The sequence below is a fragment of the Pseudorca crassidens genome, chromosome 6 (assembly GCF_039906515.1).
Source record: "Pseudorca crassidens isolate mPseCra1 chromosome 6, mPseCra1.hap1, whole genome shotgun sequence".
Taxonomy (NCBI): domain Eukaryota; kingdom Metazoa; phylum Chordata; class Mammalia; order Artiodactyla; family Delphinidae; genus Pseudorca; species Pseudorca crassidens.
In genome coordinates, this window is record NC_090301.1 from 42,119,129 (window position 1) to 42,140,665 (window position 21,537).

General features: G+C 36.5%; 1 protein-coding gene across 1 annotated transcript in view; it reads left to right on the forward strand.

Annotated features, from left to right (window-relative positions):
- The first annotated feature begins 1,127 nt into the window (after positions 1 to 1,127).
- The window catches only part of TMEFF2 (transmembrane protein with EGF like and two follistatin like domains 2), a 248,264-nt gene continuing 227,854 nt past the window's right edge, over positions 1,128 to 21,537 (forward strand). Inside the window, exons 1-4 of the mRNA XM_067741157.1 lie at positions 1,128 to 1,299; positions 3,665 to 3,774; positions 11,330 to 11,459; positions 16,527 to 16,553. Of these exons, the coding sequence (XP_067597258.1) occupies positions 1,128 to 1,299; positions 3,665 to 3,774; positions 11,330 to 11,459; positions 16,527 to 16,553 (439 nt within the window). The remainder of the gene's footprint in view (positions 1,300 to 3,664; positions 3,775 to 11,329; positions 11,460 to 16,526; positions 16,554 to 21,537) is intronic.

The window sequence follows — 21,537 nt, forward strand, 5'->3', positions numbered from 1 at the left end:
GAGAGAGAGCGCGGAGAGAGAGCCTGGCTGGCTGGTTGAGCCCGCTCGTTGAGCAGCCTGAGGTTCGCAGGCTCCTGTGGGAACTGCTGCTTCTTCCAGGCCAGCCAGAGCTGTACTCACACCACCGCCTCTCACCCTCTCCTGCTTCCTGCTGCTCCCTAGAGAAACGTCCGTGGGCTCTCCGCGGCGATATTCCCAGCTGCATGCCGTTAGAGCCAGGCGGCGCGCTCCCGCACGCTAGAACGCCGGGCGCCAGCAGGACGCCCTCTCCTCTGTGCCCTCTTTCCCCTCTCCTCCCTGCTGCGACCGCTCCTCAGCCACCTCCACCCTCACCAGCTCCAGCTCAGAGAGACGCCACCCAGCCGCGGCGGGCGCTCGCCGCCCGGGGTCACGCACGGAAGAGGGGCGCGAGATCTGACCCAGCGCTCGGTAGGGGGCGTCCTGCGGCGGAGAGTGAAAGGGCAGGTGGTATTTAAAGGTGTGGGAGTCGCCCGCTCTGAAGCCCGCGATTCTCACTTGAGCCATCCCCGCCTAGCCCCACTCGGGCCAGCGCCTGGTGAGCTAGCCCATCTGTGGCGTCGGCCGTCGTCTCCTCCTAGCACCTCCTGGCCGACCCCTCCCTCCGGGACCTGCATCCCGCTCCGCCAATCAACGCCCGACTGCCTCTTCCCACGTGATCCCGGGCGGGCTAAGGACCTGCTGCTTCCCAAACGCCAGAGGGATGCGGGCGGCAGAGCGCGAGAGGCGGCTGCTAGGCTGCTGGGCGCTTTGACTCTCCCTCCACCCAGCCCCCTTGGGCTCCTCTCCTCTTCCCTCTGGACTCCGGTCTCCTCCTGCTGCCCCGGCTTGCCAGAGCCCTCTGCTTATGGCAGCAGCTTACCTCGTCTCCGGTGCGGCTTTTCGGTGCACGACCCTCTAGCTCCCGGGGCTGAGCCGGGTCACTGGATGTTGCTGAAACTCTGGAGATCATGCGCGGGTTTGGCTGCTGCTTCCCCGTCAGGTGCCACTGCCGCCGCCGCCGCCTCTGCTGCCGCTGTCCGCGGGATGCTCAGTAGCCCACTGCCTGACCCCCGCGATCTTGTGTTCTTCGGAAGCCGTTTGCTGCTGCAGAGTTGCGCGAACTAGTCATGGTGCTGTGGGAGTCCCCGCGGCAGTGCAGCAGCTGGACACTTTGCGAGGGCTTTTGCTGGCTGCTGCTGCTGCCTGTAATGCTACTTATCGTAGCCCGCCCGGTGAAGCTCGCAGCTTTCCCTACCTCCTTAAGTGACTGCCAAACGCCCACCGGCTGGAACTGCTCTGGTAAGTCCAGAACCCCAGCCCCCGACCCCTTAACCCCTCAGAGGAAACGCGCGTTTCCAGTACAGACCAACCTCCCCAAGTGCGTCTCCCCAAGCCCCTCGACTCCAACCGCTCCAAACCCTTGAGACCACCGACCTCCACCCAGAGGAGCACAGAGAACTGTTCCAGGCCGCTAAGGAAGGGGGCGGGGGTCCTGGGGAGGACAGAAAGCGCAGGTGTAGGAACCTTTGCATCCTTGCACTTAAACTGGAGCTGCGGAGATTTTAAGAAATATTAAACGGGATGGTTTTGTGGATTCACTGAAAAGAGCACCAATCCTTGGGCAAACATTAAAACAGAACCTCTTCTGTCACTAAAGAAAAAAGTCTAGCAAAAAAGAGAGAGAAATAAGTTTATGAGAAAGAACGAGCGAGAAAGCAATAAATCAAATGGTGACTGCAGGGGAAACACTGATTACTGGCAAAAGTGCCATGAGGGTGCACTTGTCTGGCATTCAAGACCAGGTCACAGAAATTCTAAAGGAGCTTGTGTTTCAAGAGATTCAGTTACTCTCTCTCTGCCTTTCTCTCTCTGTCTCTGCGTGTCTCTCTCTCTGTCTCTCTCCACACACACACACAAACATGCATACACATCCTCCTTCTCTAGCTGGCTGCAAAAGACGTTGTTTTTGCATCCCCGAATTGCCTCCCTCCCCAAGCTCCTAGATGGTCGAAGGAAGTTGAGACAAGAACAATTCGCCCGTCTACCAGGCCGGACTGTGCATGACCAAGGCCGGGCAGGCTCACGCGTAGGCGGGCGGAGGGCAAAACTGACCCCACTGGGCGCTGACTCCTCCATTTTTGGGCAGGCTTCCTTGGAGTGCGTCAGGCGCTCTTCTTGCTTGCTCGGGTCCCTTCCGAGTCTGAACGCGAGAGCTTGGCAAGCTTTGCTGTGCTGAAGCCTCCTAATTAAATAGGGCCCGAGGATGGGAGTTGCTGCACTGTCCGAGTAGCTTCGCATTTCAGTATGACAGCCCATAATCTACCGGCGGGATTGTGGTGTGATTTCACTGGCATTTTAAACTGCATTAACATGCCTGGGTATTGTCCCCAAAGTCTGGTCTGTTCTAGTTTTAGCAAGTGTGTATGTAATTTTTCATCTTCTGTATATATAATTCCACGGAAGTTGAATCTAGCTCTGAATAAAGTGGCTTTCGGGGATGTGTGTGAGCTGAAGTGTATGTAACTTTGGAGAAGAGGGAATGACCAACTGTAACTTATAGGATAAAAGAATATGTCGTCCTGGGTAGTTACTGATGTAAATTCCACAAGGAAAATTATTATACATTATTGTAGTTTGCACTTTTTAAAGACAAGTTGAGATTTGCAACCTTGTTAGATTTGGGTCAATATATTGCCCTTTCTAAATTGCAATTTCTAAATTTGGCATTTTTATAAAACTCAGCATGTTTTTTTTAACTTATTCGTGGCTCATGCATGCATATATGTTATTTTGGATAGACTAAGTTCCACTTTGCAGGTACCTAATCACTTTTTTAGGTGCTTTATCATAGGAATATTAAGTAACCTGCAAAATCAATTGTTTGGAATGTTGATAGCTTTGTAGCCCAACATGACTAGTTTGTTTCATCCCTAACTATGGTACTGTTTTAGGAACTAACTAACTTAAATATGAAATTGGGGTTGACAATCAAGAAATTCATTATTACCAGATATCTTATAAGGATCTGCAGAAACTAAAGAAAATAAACTGGTCTTCCAGGCAGATTGTCAAGAACCTGGCACCCCTTTTTACCCCTGTTAACTTGGAGGTGATCAATCTTCATTTGAGCCAGACAGACCATCAGAGAAAACACTGTGCCTGTTTATCTTTATTATTGGGGCTTTGTTTCCTCTTTGTCTGGAAAAATTCCAAATAAGGGGTTGTTGCAGACCTTAAAGCAAAAGAATGATTAAAGATAAAGAAATGGTAAAAGGCATTCTGAGACCATCACCAGCTCTTTTCTAAACTGTGAAGTTTGGGGGTCATAAACTATAGTCTACTTAATGAGAAAATAATAAGGAAGCTAAGAAGCAAGTGTTAAATATTCATCCACCACTGCCAGTATTAACCCAAGCTAAAATAAAAGAGCATTATCAAAAAAGCATATTAAAGACAACTGACTAGAAAAGAATAGTGAAAAAAAGAAACTAACATTAATCACTTAACTAGAATTTTTTTAGGTTGTCAGTAAAGAATGACCTTGCAGTACAGCTGTGGTTGTTGGAATTAAGATTTAGGGCAGTTCTTTTAAAGCTTCAAGATATTTCTTTTTTTGTTCAAGTCTATAACATTTAATGACTGGCGTGTTCTCTTTAAATTTGAGGTTATGATGACAGAGAAAATGATCTCTTCCTCTGTGACACCAACACCTGTAAATTTGATGGGGAATGTTTAAGAATTGGAGACACTGTGACATGCGTCTGTCAGTTCAAGGTAAGAAGTCTGGTATTTGCATCTTCTAATTCATTAATGAGACGACAAAGCAGAGATCTTCTTTTACAGCCCATCACTTGGCAATTTATAGCTATGGAAGCTAAGAGGAAAGCTGGCACCAAACAAAAGTACTGGCAAGAGAGCCAACTGATGTCAAAAAGGCACAGCTTTTTGGAGAAATGTATGTGCCACAGTTATAAATGCCACTGGAGGTAGAAAGCTTCAGGTTGTTCTTTTGGTGTGTCAAAGGAAAATTATGTTTCTGTGCCCCTTCTAACATGCATGCTATAAGTCAACTACTGGGAATAATAGTCAAAATCATTGCTGGATTAGAAGTGTGGATTTATACTTTTGTTTTTTTTTTTGATTGGGGCTATCTTCTTTCGGTCATATTTCTCTGTTTTAATGGTCTTGGGTTTTATTATCCTGGCAATCTGCTTAAGTTTTTAAATGAACTCCTTATCAATGTGACTTTAAAATTACTATGCTAGTTTGGAAATCACAGCACTTATTAATATTTGTCAACTTTTCATGGATACCACATTCAGTTACAACTGAATCTCCCAGGAATCCAAAAGAGTGCAAATAGACAAAAGTTATTTCATAAACATGAGGAAGATGTTCTTTTGTCTCATGTTAAAAAAATAAATAAAAATTAAAAGAGAGAGCGATTGCAGTTGTGGTATTATCAAAACTAGGTTATTAGTATTTATTAAAGATAGAACCCAGTGTCATTATTATAGTCATCATCTAACAAATGCTTTCTACCATGTGAAATATAAGCCTTTTTTTCTCTCAATATGTTTTTATAATTCAAGTATTAGAGATGCTGTACTGATATCTTACGTTCACCTTTGAGTGTTGTTGAATTACTTTTTAAAATACACATCAAATCTAACAAACGGTTCAACTAGAAAATATTCCCATTAATGAAAGTATATACTGGGGATAAGGGAAAATTTTTCCAAGATTGTAAGCAAAACTTTAAAAAAAAATTAAAAAGGCTATAAAACAAATAAAATATTAGAACTTAAATTCTGGTCTAAAATTTGTTATAGTACAATTGTCTCTCAGTATCCATGGGGATTGGTTTCAGGACCACCACAAATACCAAAATCCAAGGATGCTCAAGTCCCTTATATAAAATTATGTAGAATTTATATATAACCTATGCATATCCTCCTGTATACTTTGTCATCTCTAGATTACTTATAATACAATGTATATGCAATGTAAACATTGTAAATACAATGTAAACGCTATGTAAGTGGAAAATTCAAGTTTTACTTTTTGGAATTCTCTGCAATTTTTTTTTCTCAAATATTTTCTATCTGAAGTTGGTTGAATCTGCGGATTTGGAACCCCCAAATTTGGAGGACCAACTGTATGTAATATTTAGAATTGCTGATGAAAGTTAAATATTTTAGGTTAAGTTCAACCTCCCAGTGAGAAAAAGAAGGGAATTCACATTTAAATATGGTTTTGAATGGTTTATAGTTAAGCTAGAAACTTCTTGGACATTTTTTTCTTCCTAAGAAAAGTAATAAACAGCTGATATTTGTAAAGTGCACCACCACCTGGTGGGTAAGTATTGCTGTGCCCAGGTTACAGTCATTAGACCATATGATAGTGTTGGAAATATTAATGCATATTTAATATTCATGCAACACCAATTTCTAAGGTCTCTAGCCATACTGAACAATGTAATTATGTTCTTTCAGTGAACTACTTGAGAGAGATGGAACATAAGAACTCTGCAAGTCATACTTCATACAAACATTAACTAAGGGGAAAATATAGTTGGATAAATCATTAGTTAAAGGCCCACAGGATTTTGTGGATTTTTTCCTTTTCAGTTTGTAATTCCCAGAAATTTTTCTTATTTTCATAACCATGGGTAGACATAAGAAGTGAACTCATATACAATATAAAATGAACCAAGAAGAATGTTCCTCAAATGGAAAGCCATAATTATAACAAGATTCACCAAGAGAAAAAAAAAATGAGGAGTTCACAAAATTCTAAATGGATGCATGCTACTAAAGAAAATTTATAATTTTCTTATTAAAGAAATTGTGTTCAGTTTTCAGGTTGCACAGAGGATTTTGGTATAACTTTTATCAACAAAGATATTTATGTTTTTTACGCATTCGATCAGCCAGTTACATTTGTCATTAATTTAAATAATTGTTGAGTGGTATAGATTGCAGGGGGCGGGGGAGTGAATGCAAGTTTGAATAAGAAACTAAAATGTAAATTTCCTTTTCCTAATGCCTGTTGCATTTTAAATTTACTACTAGATTACTGCTGCTATTAGTTTGTGTGTTGCAAAGTTGTCAGGAGAAAATAAACATTTCCCTAGTGGAAAATTTAGACTCTGAACATACCAGGAATAGAGAGTGGCAGAATTAAGTTCAAGATCACAAATTGTGAAAGAATAATAGGTATTTTAAGCTAAGAGTATCTTGACTCAGTACTTTCTAATACTTTCAAATGTATTTGAGAATTTTTTGTTTCCCAGTCTGATGAAAAGGCAGATGTCCTGAAAAATCTATTTTTCTATATACTGTTCTAAACTAGCTTAGGTCATCTACTCTGTTTCTCCTGCTTTCAGAAACAGGTCCAAATTCTTCCATTCAAAATGGGTGCCAAATGTGGTCTTTCTGGCTGAGAGATAAATTTCAAAGAGAAGTGGGTATATGAGTTGTATAATCTATGTTTTGCAGTTTGGATTATAATTGGAGCACTAAGGTGAACAAATATTTATCTTCACTTCTCTTAGATGATTTATGATAAGCATATTCTACCCTTCAAATATGTTATCTCATTTGTTTCTCACAATTGAGTGAGATAATTATTTTCTCCTCCTTTTACAGATAAGGAAATTAAGACCCATAAATATAAATAACTTACCATTAAGTGGTGATCCTAAAGCCAGAACCTAGGTCCTTTGACACCAATCTAATTTTTTCTAGGACATTCTACATACAAATAAAAATATTATAACAACAACAGAAGTACCAGTTTATTGTAGACAACTCGATATCAAAAGTAGTACAACTAATTCTTGGATGATGATATAAGTTCCAGAATTGGCCTGCAACCTCATGCATCCTACCTTCCTCTCTATATACCAAATGATATCCTGGTCATTTTGGTAAATCAGCTGTGTTTCGAAAATTTAGAGACAGTGGATGGATGAATGGATGGATGGATGGATGGATGGATGGATGAATGGATGGGTGGATGAATAAGAGAAGGAAGGGGGACGAAAAGAAGACACATATGCAGCTATTAATAGCACTGGTCATATCAATTAGTATGTAATGATCAATGATCACTTTATAATTTAAAAATATGATGAAGCCTTATGTTTTTTAGGTATCATTTAATTCAAATGTGAAATGTTTTCATTTAATAAGCCACACTTTAGATCTGCAATTGTTCCAGTAACTAGGACTGTATAACAAATTGCCCAGAACTTAGTGGCTCAAAACAATGAACATTTATTTTGCTCATGAATCTGCAGTTGGACAGGGCTTAATGGAAGCAGCTCATCTCTGCTCCCCTTGGTGTTAGCTGAGCCGGGGAGGGAACTCAAAGACTTGTTTCTGTACTCTTCTCAGGACTCTCACTGGACTGTCAGCTGGGGACCTTGGTCCTTCTCCATGTGGATCTCTCCATTTGGACTAGTTGGGGCTTCCTCATAGCACAGTGGCTGGGTTTCAATGGCAAGCATCCAGAGAGTGAGAAAGAGCCAGGTAGAGGCTGTATCCTTTAACGACCTAGCCTCAGAAGTCACACAGAGTCACTTTCACCATAGTCACAGCCCTGCCCACTCACTTAAAATCATAAAAAAATTTCCATATGAAAAATTGTAGTCACAGAGAAGTAAAAGTTACCTATGGAATGATCAAAGCATTGGGACATATGTGGGTTTTTTATCGCTTTCTTTTTTGGAAGAGAAACATGCCATATCCTAAGCCATTATTCCTAAGCCTTTGACAACCGGGAATATAACAGAATTCACTTAACATCTGTGGAGCGCCTTCTATATGCCAGACTCTATGGAAGGTGCTGACAATATATAAAATGTAAGTTATACATAGCTTCTAGTTGCTGAAATCTCAGTTAAAAGAAATTCTTATTAACCAAACAAGCAATACATTGTATGAAAAATTTCTCACATAAATTTTTTGTTCATTTGTAGCAAAACAAATTCCATATATTCATTGAATCCACGGGTGTGACGTGTTGCTGCTTTCTTAAGCAATGTGGACATTTTGGAACAAAATCATTCACTGAAAAAACACATATTTGGAAAATAAACTTAAGATATTTAAAACATCTGAAGGAAGCAGAATCACTTTTCCCCTGAGAGGAAGTTTGGACAACACATACATTTATGAGCTTAACCATCTGGCCCTGAGTCTTGTTTTTTCTTTACCAGCCAACTATGTGGCCTTTAGCAAGTCACCTAACATCTGAATCTGTCCCTTCCTCTGAAACTGAGCAGTATTCATAATTACCACTGAAAATTATTTCCAATAATTTGGCATATTTTAATGTAGTAGTTAGCTTATTTTTTTGTACTTAGGGTTAGCCTGTGTTCCTTTATTTTTCTAATTTTAGACATGCATGCTTCAGTGTCGATGTTAGCTGGTAACTCTGCTAGTTAAAATATATATCATGAAAGGCACATAATTTACATTTCTTTTTATAAAAGAGTATTCCAAAGCATTTTGAAACATGACTCTTAATCCTCCCAAATGCCCCAGTTAACCATTTCGAATGGGGGAACTAAGCTATAAGCTTGTTAAACATTTCATTTTTGAGTGATATACACAAGGTCCTACACTAAGGCAGTGAGAGAAATGGGAGAACCTGGGACCAGACTTCCACTCCTGAGCCTTAATGATTTAGAGTGTGCTTCCTCCATGTGTTATTCATTTTAATGAGTGCAAGTCATGGTAGTAAGGGCCAAAAGCATCGTGCTGATTATCTACAGTTAAGCTCTTTTCAACTCCATACAAATCTTCCTTTTGGCTTGTGCATAGAACTTGGCAGCTCTGTTTTTAGCACTGTTCACATTTGGCTTACTACATCCTTCAGAAGTGGCATATGAGCGCTTTATCAGTTTATTCGATATTTTAAGATGCATATCAGCATTGTGTACTAGCACTTGACGGAGATAATAAATACTTCCCACCCCTCACTCCTCATCTTCTGACTACATCTGAATAATCTACAGAAGTAGATGAGAAGGATAAATAGAGCAATTCTAGGTATTAGAGAGAAGAAAACATGGGCCCAAGTAATCTACACGCAAAGTATTGTAACCAGGGCTGGAGATGGAGATTAAAAGGTAATCTGGGACAAGAAGCTAGGAACCAAGCATGAGAAGCTAACTAGCCCAGCCGTTCACACTAATTATGACTCTCATCTGCCTACTGAAAAGGTCAGCAAGTCTACCGACTATAATATGTTACCAGCTGGTCACTTCTTTCTTGTCCCTCTTCCATGTCCTCAGATACCATTGTAGTGGTAGTGGGTCCTCATAAATCCTCCCTACATTCTCCTGTCCCTGACACTGAACACAGCCCATTTATCAAGCACCTGTCCATCCACCTGCCTCCCTGGCCATGGTTCTGGCATGAGCACCACCTCTATTTATTTGGTGTCTCTTCAGTATTGCTTATTGGAAAACTCAACTCTTTACTGACATTTTCTTATTGCCTTTTATTTTTCAGTAGTGATAAAGATGTTCAGTTTTATGGTAGGTCAGTTTTTAGGTATATATATATATTTGGAAAGCTTGTGAAAGACAGCCCTTACACAGGTATCACCTGGTCAGAAGTGAATTGCCTACTGAATTAAAGATCCTCAGGAGTGAAAAGTTCCTATCAAAATAGTGTTTTTAAAATATAATAATGTAGATAGACTGAGTCTGGTAGCCGTATAGTGTAACTGTGGAAAGGAATTATTATACAGAAACTTCCAGAATGTCTAGATTATAAATTGTAGAAATAAAGATTTTAAAAATATGGTATATTTAAAATATTTCAATCATTTTAATCATATTTAAATAATTTCTAAATAGATATGATTTAGTATCTAAATTATCATGTTAGCAATTATGGTGATTATGAGTGTCGTACAATTTGAATTTACTATTAGGAGAATAGTACATAACTATTAGTTAAAAATTATATTTAAGTTTTTCAATAATAGCTGTAGAGTCAGATTCAAAAAACTGTCATTTCAGAGAACACTGTTTTATACCATTTAAAAAATGGTTAGGATGGTTAAGCTATTACAAAAAGGCAACGAACAAGAGCTAACCAGTTGATTGGTAAGGAAGTACAGATATTGTAAGAAAATAAAGAAAATGAATCTCAGGTTTTTATCATCAGATTATAACCATATTGAGAATTTGCTTTTTTGCATAAATCCTTGAGTTGAATTTAACTTTTGATAGAGTTTTAGGTTTATTATCACATATATTAAAACCCTAGCCATCTCACTAAATTATTGGTTTATTTTATATGTGTTATGAATTAGCACATCAAAAATCCAAATATTTTAATAAGAAGTAGAAAACAGAAAAGTGTTTTCACATACATGTATATGTATGATTTGTTTTACTTAGTTTCTGGCATGGGTGAGTATTTATAAATAATTGTCTTGATATAATTAAACAATGTAGCACATCAGTAGATGATCACATCAGTGGCGTAATTAGCAGGTATAGGACACAGCCAAGTATCTCTAATGCCTTAGAGTGTGATCACATTATCATGAGTACACCCTGTAGGTTGCCTAATTTCCATTGTAAAATGTGTACATTTTTGTAATGAGGTTGTTTAAAAATGAACTTTTTGTTTTATGAAATATAGGTTAAGTCATATTTTTGAAGAGTCAATCAAGTTTACATATGGTTCAGTAGTTGTTGATTTTTTTTTCTGTATTCTATGATCTGTTATTTCTTTCTACACTGTATCTACATCAATATCCAATGGTCTAAAAATATATGAAAAATTAATAATTCAAATATCTTATCCAAATATTTAGAAATTTGTAAAGATTCAAATTCAACAGAGGAAAAACATACTAAGGAGTAACTGAATTCTTTGGCATTTCAGCTATATACTTCTGCTCCAAACACAGATAGACACTATTTTTGAATAGCTTGAATACTATAACATGTTCTGATTTTTTTCCACCAAACCCTATGGGCCACATATTAGAAAAAAAATTAAATAATATTGATGCATTTGTTGTTATATCTTTTTATTATTGCTTGTCCTATCACTTTGTTGGAATTGCCTGATCAGTTTAGAAGCTCTTTTTCCCCCTATCTGAATCAGATGACTTGACATTGCTTTTGTGTATCTTTGAATGTTGTCCTTACAAGGTCAAAGACTTGCTGGATACAAGGGGGATCACTGAAAATGAAGACAAGTGCTTTCTTTTGTAAATGATGATTTCTGTTCAAGATGTAAGAGGCATGCAGACTCCAGTACTAACCATAGGCTTACATCTGTGTGCTCCCCAGTGCAACAGTGACTATGTGCCTGTGTGTGGCTCCAATGGGGAGAGCTACCAGAATGAGTGTTACCTGCGGCAGGCTGCGTGCAAACAGCAGAGTGAGATACTGGTGGTGTCTGAAGGATCATGTGCCACAGGTATGTATGTGATCCTGAAGACTCCCGAAAACCTTCGGAATGGGTTCTGAATCCAAAAACCATGTCTTGCTTTTCACGTTATGGCCTGTTTATCGTTATCCAAATAAATAATCCAGACTATATATTATTAGCTAGACAAGCCTCTTATTCTTTCATACAAAGTATGCATTATTCTTATTCTATGTCTTTTTACATTTCAAGTCACTTCTGGAAGAAAGATAAATGTACCATAAGAACATTGGTAGATTTTAATATGTATGTTATTTAATGAAGTACAGACAGCTGAATAACATAATTAGAAATCTAGATTGACTGCTCAGCTTCCAAACATAAGAAACTTATCTATGCATGAATAAAGTTTGTTTGTTTGTTTGATTGATTGTTTGTTTGTAACAATAGGATCGTCTGGTGGAAGGCAGTTTGCAGATTTGGGTTTGGAAGCTAAGATGTGTCTAACCTTAGCAGCCCTACAAAATACTCCTCTTAACAGTGAGCTGATTATATTGAAGAATGTATTGGTGATAGACATGACTTCTAATGACATCTGTCCTTTCTGACACAGTCAGCCTGGGCTCCCACAAAGCTTTTTAGTTATATTGTACCAAGAATGCTCTAAAGAAAGTAAGGAAGAAGAGTGACTTCATAGGCTCTTTGGTTTTTCAGGTTTTCCTTTTGAGTACAATGGTTATTAGAGCTGAATAGCATTACAGGAAGGAAAAAAAAAAGAGGAATACAGCTCAACTTTTTAAAGCCATGCTGTAAAATGAAGCTGAGTTTTCAGGTTAGGCTTGAAACACTAAAATCACATATATTAAAGAAACTTTAGTGTCCCTTGATAGTTGTTCTTAATGGCAAATAAACATCTTCCTGGAAAGTCATAATTTCTGAGGAATTAGATGGTATAAGCATATTCAAGAAAAATAATAATGATATAAGGACTTTCTTCAAAAATGGAAATATAGAATAATATCAAGAAAGATCTATTTTATTGAAAGTCTCTCTCAGATAACAGGTATTTCTATTCTAGGGAATTATATTTAAAATTATGTGTATGATGGCTGGGGCAGAGTGGTAAATGAGCAAGGGAAAGTCTCATATTCTTTAAAACAGGGGTCCCCAGCCCCTGGGCCACAGACCAGGGGGAGCCAGCGAAGCTTCATCTGCTGCTCCCCGTTGCTCCCCATCGCTCGCATTACCGCCTGAACATCCCCCCCACCCCCATCCGTGGAAAAATTGTCTTCCACAAAACCAGTTCCTGGTGCCGAAAAGGTTGGAGACTTCTGCTTTAAAAGATTATCTTAGGCCTATTGATTGTTAGCAGTTGACAATGTTCCAGGTTGTACTGGTGACTACCGAAGTTTCTAAGAATTAGCAGAAGAGAAAGGTATCATTCCTCATGAACAATGATGTAGGCTTTTTCGTTTTGGTTTTGGTTTTTAAGTAGTCTTTTCTCCTATTTGATTCTTTGCCTCACAATGTGGATGTCCTTCCTGCAAAGGTGATTGGGAGGCAAGTTGGACTGGTGCATCCCTTGCTTATTTGCTAGAGCTAACAGATCATTGCCATTCAATCTATGAGTGAGAAGTAATGCATGGAAGTAAGAGCAACATGTGAGGGTTATTAGACCAGGAGTGATGTAGGCAAATACTAGAGAGTACTGAGGAATGGATTTGCTTATTCAAGATCACATAGGATATCTGTGTGTCTCTGACAATAGCCAATGAGGATCAGTGGGCAGTAGTCACAATAAGCAGTCATGAAGTTATAGGTTGGCTAACAATGGTAGCAAAATCTCGCTTTCTTACTTTCCAACCTCCAAGTTCTTGTCAGCACATGCAGTCACATTCTTCTGATTCATTCAGTCTTTCCATTCTAATCCCTAATGTGTTGGTTGTACTATGAAAATAAACATTTGACTAAGTAGAAAATTTAATCACAACTGAGTAATCCATCCCTAGCTTGTTCACAGACTTAGATTTCTGCAGGATTTAATTAGTAAGTTGGTCTTGCTGAATGCATCTTCCATTGACTTGTAAATCTAAAAGTTTTGATCTGAATAATGATGGCGGGACCAAAGTAATTTTGATTAACCAGGTCTGACTGTAAATAAATTGGAGTTCTGACTTTTGTTCTAAAAGAGATTCTTATTCTTTTCTTCATAGATTTTCCTTTTTTTTTTTTTTTTTTTTGCGGTACGCGGGCCTCTCACTGTTGTGGCCTCTCCCGTTGAGGAGCACAGGCTCCAGCCACGCAGGCTCAGCGGCCATGGCTCACGGGCCCAGCCACTCCGCGGCATGTGGGATCTTCCCGGACCAGGGCACGAACCCGTGTCCCCTGCACCGGCAGGCGGACTCTCAACCACTGAGCCACCAGGGAAGCCCTCCTTTTTTTTTTTTTTTTTAATGCTATTTGACACTGAATGGAGGTGACAAGTTGTGATGTCTAGGAATAAAAGGCAGTAGAAGATAAAACTTTATATTTATTACATTTCATTGAACTTACAAATCATTTTTTGTCTGGAAAATGGCTTCCTATTGGGCAGTCTGCTCAATAGCCTCACTGTCAATTTCACTTTTTTGCCTTATAAGAAATGTATTGACTAGGAGCCCAGATTCAGGTGCAACAGCATGACTTCTTTTCTTAGGTGTTTCTGTCTCACTAATAAGGTAGCACAGGCTCCGGATGCGCAGGCTCAGCGACCATGGCTCACGGGCCCAGCCGCTCCACGGCATGTGGGATCTTCCCAGACCGGGGTATGAACCCGTGTCCCCTGCATCGGCAGGCGGACTCTCAACCACTGCGCCACCAGGGAAGCCCCCCATCACTATTTTATAATGATGCCATGGACTTAAGTGACCATTTTTTTTCAGCCTATTCCTCCTTTCTTCACTAGCTACTTAATTTGGGTCAAATCAAACACAAATTGTCTTAAGGATCATGGTCCTTGAATTTTTAGAAACATACATGGGGAATACAAGCCAAAATACTACTGCCATTTTTCTTGATTTTCTCCAGCCATATGTACTTAGCAGAAAACGTATAGATGAATAGGCAAGATGTTCACTCAAAATTTTAACTATTATGTTCTAGACATAGTGATAAGCATTTAAAATGTGCTGTTGTGCAGTTATCCTCAAAATAGTCCAATGAGATAGACATTACTATACCCATTGACTAGAGGACCAATAAGCTTAAGAAGGTTGAATAATGTTCCTTATGTTATCCAATGAGTATGTTTGGAGCTTGGAATACATAAGCTTTTATGCATTTTCTCTTATGTGTGTGGAAGTATAGAGAGCTAAACAAGACATGGTTCTTGATTTAAAGACATTTACTCTTAGTGGGAAAGGAATAAGAAACTATACACATTCAACTAAAACACAGGTAGAATGTATTAATGCTGTAATAGTACAACCTGTTATTAGCCTCTGATGATCTGATAAGTAATACTGAATTAAGCTTTCAAATTAATTCAAATAAAGTCAGTTAAAATTCTAGCTGTAAAAAGATACAAAAAGGAGACTTGACAAATATTGACCATTCAAGCACTGTCCTGTCCAAAGTGATTGTGCTGTGACATAGGACTCAGTTCAGTTGACAGGACTATTTTCCTATTATAAAGATGAATGTATCAGCCTTTCTTTATCTGTTACCTTAAAACAATCAAATCATATTATTAGAATCCTTATTTGAGTCTACATTTACTAAGAAGGGTTTTTATTATAAATTGTTTTACCAATTAGCTTGCCTTTAAGGAAAGGATAGCCTGGCCCAGTGACTTGCTTCTTAGTCATGTAAGCAGTTAATGACTTGATGTTCTGATTTAATAAAGGGTTAAACCTTGTGAATTAAGTTAGTCTGGGTCTCCACCAAGGCTGACAATTCAAACTACTGCTCCTTCATGACAGTGCTAATGTCTAACATAATGACAAAGAAAACTACTGGGGAGGCATCCATTCTTCCCTGTGTCAGCCTTCTGTAGATTTTCATACATCATGCCTCTTTCTGTGAGTGCCTCTCAACAAAGTGTCATGGAGGCAAACAAGTAGAAGTAGTAGTTTATTTTAATTGGTCTACAACAGCAAACACTAATTCGTAGAAATGACATTTGATATAGGTCTTGAACGCTGGTTGAGATTTCAACGTAAACTGAGGACATATCAGACAAAGAATACTAGTATTAGTCTTATTTCCCAGTATTAACATTAAAAATACGTAGCCAAATGTATTTAGAATGGAAGGAAGTGGGGAGACAAAAGGAAGATGATGTCTCCACTTAACAGGTGGAAGCAAATGGAAACTCCATGGTCTTGACTCTAAACTAGGAAACTGAGTGTTTCTGGGAAATGAGTTCTCAGAAATTGACAATTTTCAGGAGTTGTAATTGTGTGGGAGGGAGGGGAGAGACATGGACAAAGAGAAAGGCAGAGGGAGGTTATTGTCTTTTCTGCCGGCATCACCTAGGATATAGCCACTTTTAATCACAAAGGCAAAAGTTAAGCTCACTCTTCCACTGAGTTCAAAACTGAAAGATGCTTTTGGGTACATATAGACTCATCCACAATTGTGGGATTTGGAAAACATATTATCTCTATATAAAAAGATATTCATTTAAAACTGTTTTTCCCTTTGTAATGCAATGTACAAGAATATAAGCCTTAATTATGTGTTTATTTGCCACAAGTCTTAGACTGTTTAATTTCTAAGTCTCACTGATTGCTATAAGTATCTCATTTTTAATTTTTTGTGTTAAAGGCACCAAATTCATCTTGATTAAAATAAAAATGAGAAGTTTTAACATAGTCAAGTTTAGGAATTATTCCAAAGCTAGATAATACTTTGTTCATGAAGTTTAAGAATGAAAATAATAAGGAATTTATTTTATAAGTTATAGTATAGAAATTAGATTGATGTGAATATGTTTTTCAAATTAAATATTAGTAATTTTTAAATTTATAGTACCATATTAATGGAGAAAATAAACATGAATTTTTTTTAATAAAGTCATACACATTTTTTGAAGATGTTTTTCGAGCAAAAACAAATTATTTCCTTTTTTCCCCCCAGATGCAGGATCAGGATCTGGAGATGGAGGTAGGATTTGCCTTTTTATATATTTGAAGACTTACATGTGAATATTATTCATGGATATTTACTTACGTGTTTGCCATTACAAATATCTGAGATGAATTCACATTTTGCATTCTAGGAAAGGGAAGACAAAAAAAATCATTCTCCATACTAAGTAAATGTATATACCATGTAAATTATTTGATATATTTATGAATATATCACATTCATTTATGTGTTTGTGTTTGAGTTAACTTTGAGATAAATTTGCATGTCAAACTTCCTAACAGAAGCCTCCAAGCATATTTGGCAGGACAGAAGACTCAAGAGAAAATAATTTAAATATTGGGTTTTTAAAATATATAATTACAAGGTGCTGATATTAACACATACATAACTATCATGTATATAAGAACATAATTATCAAATTAATAGTTTGAAACTGAAGGAGCTTTAGTTCATAAAAGTAAAAAAGATAAACTTTAAGCCAGTGAAAATAAGATAGTGTCTTTACTTCTTTGATTAAATTAATCTATAGTTATTTTTATTAAAACAAGACATATGTTTTAATGATTTAGTTGTGCATTTAAAGAAGTATGTAAGATAAGAGGCAGGCAGAAACTTTCAAAATTTGATCTGACATGCTTACTGTCAAATAAGATTTTATTTATGGATTGAACCTTCATTGTAAATTTCCCAAACTGCTTTTCCAAATGAAATCCAAACAAGATTCTACCTTTATACACAACAAGAAAAAATAGAAACAACTAAATATAATTTCAACAATAATCATGAAAATAGAATGAGTAAAACATAAACATTCTCTCAAGGCCTTGTATAAAATGATTAAATGTATGTTTCAAGTAAATTCTAGTTTTTAAATGAAGAATTTGATAAAAGATGAGGAAAAGAAGACCTTGGAGTCAGGAAAGTCAGATCTCCACTGCTCACCTTATCTGGTTTGGGCAACACTTTAAAAATTTATTAAGTCACCCTATATAATGAATGAAAGGCTTAACTAGTTCAAATAAGCAACACCCAGAGAATAAAATTAGAGCAGCATATTGGAGCACAATTTTTTTTCATAAAGATTAAAACTGAATAGGAGTCAAGATTCAGTACCATGAGAGTATGAATTTATTTCCATGTTATTAGGCATATGACATTAGGCTGTCATTTAATGTTAAGACAGTCTTTTACTATTTCTAATAAATTTTTTTTCACTAGCTGATTAATATAGTATTCCTAAAAAAACTTCCCTAGAAGTTTTGAAAAGAAGAGCTCTAGGAAAATTAAATTTTAAAGAGAAAAAGAAAGGAAAAAAGATAGTTCCTTGAGTAGATATTTCACTATTGGAATATTAAGAAATTAATCAATTTTTTTAAATGTTGATTTTAGAGGGAAGCAGTTCTATGCAAAATTCTATATATTTCCCAGCTGTTTAGTTTTATGTGTAGACTACTTAATTTGGCAGGTACTGTGTTGTTTCAACTGTTCCACTGTTCACACAGTATCTCGTTAATTTTTTAGCATCTTTAAAAACAAAACAGAGTGTCTTCATTGCTCCTTTTGTTAAAGCATCATGGTATACGTTTTTCTGAGTCTTCTCCTCATATCATACATCATTTCTTAATTTTCTTAATAATAAGGTGTAGTGGATTTTCAGACCCTAGTTTCCAGTTTTTTGTTCACTGTAATTAGCACAGGCAATTGACAGTGAAGTCAACCTCACTCTTCCTTGTTGCATTTTATATTGAAATCTTAGGTTCATTATTTTATCTTGTGATCTGAATAAGGAGATTTTTTAGGAAATCATTTTAATTTCATGAATATGACATTTATAACTTAAATTTCATATATTAGTTAGAAACTACTTTCATTTTTCTTTCTCCTTTTTTATTTTTACTCTTCCTTTCAATTATAGCTTTTTATAGTAACTTGGAGAAAAACAAAAAAAACAAAGCAACTTCTTAAGAGATAATTGCTTTGAGAAGAAACAAAAGCATATAACCCTTGCTCTGAGAAGAAAAAAAGCATATAACCAATTTAATTCTGAGTTGTATTCTTTTTAAAGAGTTGTTGTTCTGGAAGTTGTGGTAAACGAGTATTTACTCCTAACTGCATAATCCTTTTTCATTTTTAGTCAGAGATACAACAGTGTTTTTGTTTTGTTTTTACTGAATTAATTTTTTCTAGTCTATGTGTTACTTTGCTCTGAAATACTAATGGTTTTAATTTTCTGTAATTTTTTTACTCTAATAAAAAATGACAAAAACCTTAATAACTAGAACCCAAAAACATAGAGTGACCTGCACAATTCCATTTCACATATCCTTTGGATTGTACATCAAGTACGTTTGACTTGCTACCTCTGCTATACAGAGGATGGACTTGCTCTGTATTCCGACCGAGTTCCTATTACCAAAATATCAGAGGAGCCAGAATCAGTTTCCTTTGAATTAACCAGAAGTGATTGAATTACCTGTGATTGTTTGGTTAATCCAACAATTCTAGCTAGTGATCGTTCTAACTGGTCTCTGTAGGATATATTCTCAATAACGTGTATTTGGTTAATAATTGGGGCATCTTTGCAAGCACTTTGAATGGTTAATCGTTATTTTTCTAATTTCTTTTAACAAAAGTTAATATAATTCCCAAATGGAGTGCACTGATCTGAATAATGAAGTGAACAATTTTATTTGGAAAACACTTATATGTATGACTAACATAAATGATATCATTAAACCTCCAAATCCAAAATCACTTTAAAAACACATCAATTTTTACTTTTTAGATTGTCCTATATTCTTAAATGAATAAACATTACATTAGCATTGAAGATTAGACCTGATTATTTTAAAAATAATTTAAATTTAGCTTATTTGCACAAGGGCATATCTGTCATTTACTGCACTTGAGGGAACATTTTTACTACAATATAAAAGGGATCTAAATGTTTCATAAAATTTACGTTAACTTGTTTGTATACATTTTATAGAGGGTTTAAAAATCTTTAACCATCGATTTGTTTATTCAGATGAAACAATTCAAAGGGCTTATTACTTTACTTAGTAAAACATGTTTACCGTATCTTCAACATGGTCTGCAAAATGTGCATTCATTCATCAAGGTAATTTGTAGAGTAATAAGAAACAAATACTGCATACAAATCTTAAAGGTTGGCTTTTCCCATTTCAGTGACTGTATCCTCTTCTTTTAGTTTAAGAAAACTCATTAATACAAAGAATACTTTTGCATTATTAGTTTTGAACATAAGACCAGCTATTTATGGAATTCTTTGTTTTTAAACAAAAATGTTTAGTTGGAAAGGCATCTACATCAAAAAATCTTTTGGATAGCCTCATACTCGAAAAATCAATTCAGGATAAATTATAACTAATTATATATGCGTCCGATAGGAAGGTAATATGTGGTCATATGTGGACCAAATTCCAAAGAATTTCAGAAAGTAGTAGAAAGAAAGGGGTTGGTGTTTCAAGGACTTATATGTGTGGAGATTGAATGCTGTAAATAAGAAAACAGGTGTGTGTTAAACATCTTCTCCACCCACAGACTTCCTTAAGCAACAAACACTGCAGTAAGAAAGAAGTATTAAAGGAGCCTCCTTTCAAAATCTAAGGGTGTGTGGGTGATCAAGGGATAGTTTTTAACACCTGCTTTTCTTTCATAGTCTTTCAGTCATATTATAAAGATAAGACCATTAATATTTTCCGTTACTCTTAACAATTATTTCTGGAATAACTAGACTTTTGATAGTCCCCTAAAAACAAAAAATAAGTCCAGTAAAATAACAACTATATTTTAACTATTAAAATAATTATAAATATATTATCCTGCTAGAAGTCTGGAAGAATTCACAATTAAATTTTAGTAACATCTTATGGGAAGTTGTATGATAATGTCTGTATAAATAAAATGTCTCTAAGAGATACAGCATAGATACAGTGGGTATATTTTTAATTCATGAGGTAAAATGAAGCACTGGGCCTACTTATACAACTTATACAATTATATAGTTTTAAGAGAATTCTTTAATAATTAATCTCTTAACTAAGAGATTAATGTCAGATATGTACAGCAACAAATCAAATTAAATTTACATTCATTATTTGTATAAAGTCTGATTTTTATTTTAATAATCCAGATAATTGTTATTACGATGACTTTAACGCACAGAATCGGTTATAGTATGTTTCTATTTAATGCAAAATTGTCCTGTGCAAATTATCTTTGTATAATATTACTTGGATGTACATAATTAAGACATTTATTTCATATATACTTTGGATAGAACAAGAAATACTTACATTGCAACAAACTGTCAACCCTAGGCTGTTTCTGATAGGTAGATTGCTAAAAACTAGAAAACAGTATTGTAACAAGTTTGAGAACTTAAATTATTTTTTTAAAATTCTTTCTAATTTTCTAATGTGCATTGTTTCTAATGTGGATTTGATGCTATTCAGAAATTAAGTCAAATTGAACAAGCCTCCTATAACCTGAGGACCATGGTAAGGTTTCTGGAGCTGTAAAGCTGAATATGACACAGTTCTTTACATTCAAGGAGATTTACATGTAAATTCTTTTCTTATCACACAATGGGAAAATTATGATTCTAATTATCAAAAGAGAAATAATCCCCTGTAGAAATAAATTGTTAAGTATACTATAAATAACAAGGAATTGAATATTCATTCCATAAAATATTCTTATATCAGGCTAAGTAATGTTTTCTTCCGTGTTGCTATACCCATTCCCTTTCCTGACCTCGATCCGTACCTTCTCCACCTTACTGTCATGGTCAAGTTCTGGCAAGCACAATGTGCCTCACCATGTATTTTCTCCATTGGATACACATTACAGCCAAAGTCTGACAGGCGTCAGTTGTAAGCAACTTCATCTGAAATACTGATTCAACTAAAAAATTCTACCACGTATGAAAGGTTTGAGATTTTTTTCAGGGCAATACATACGGGGAGGAAGCAGA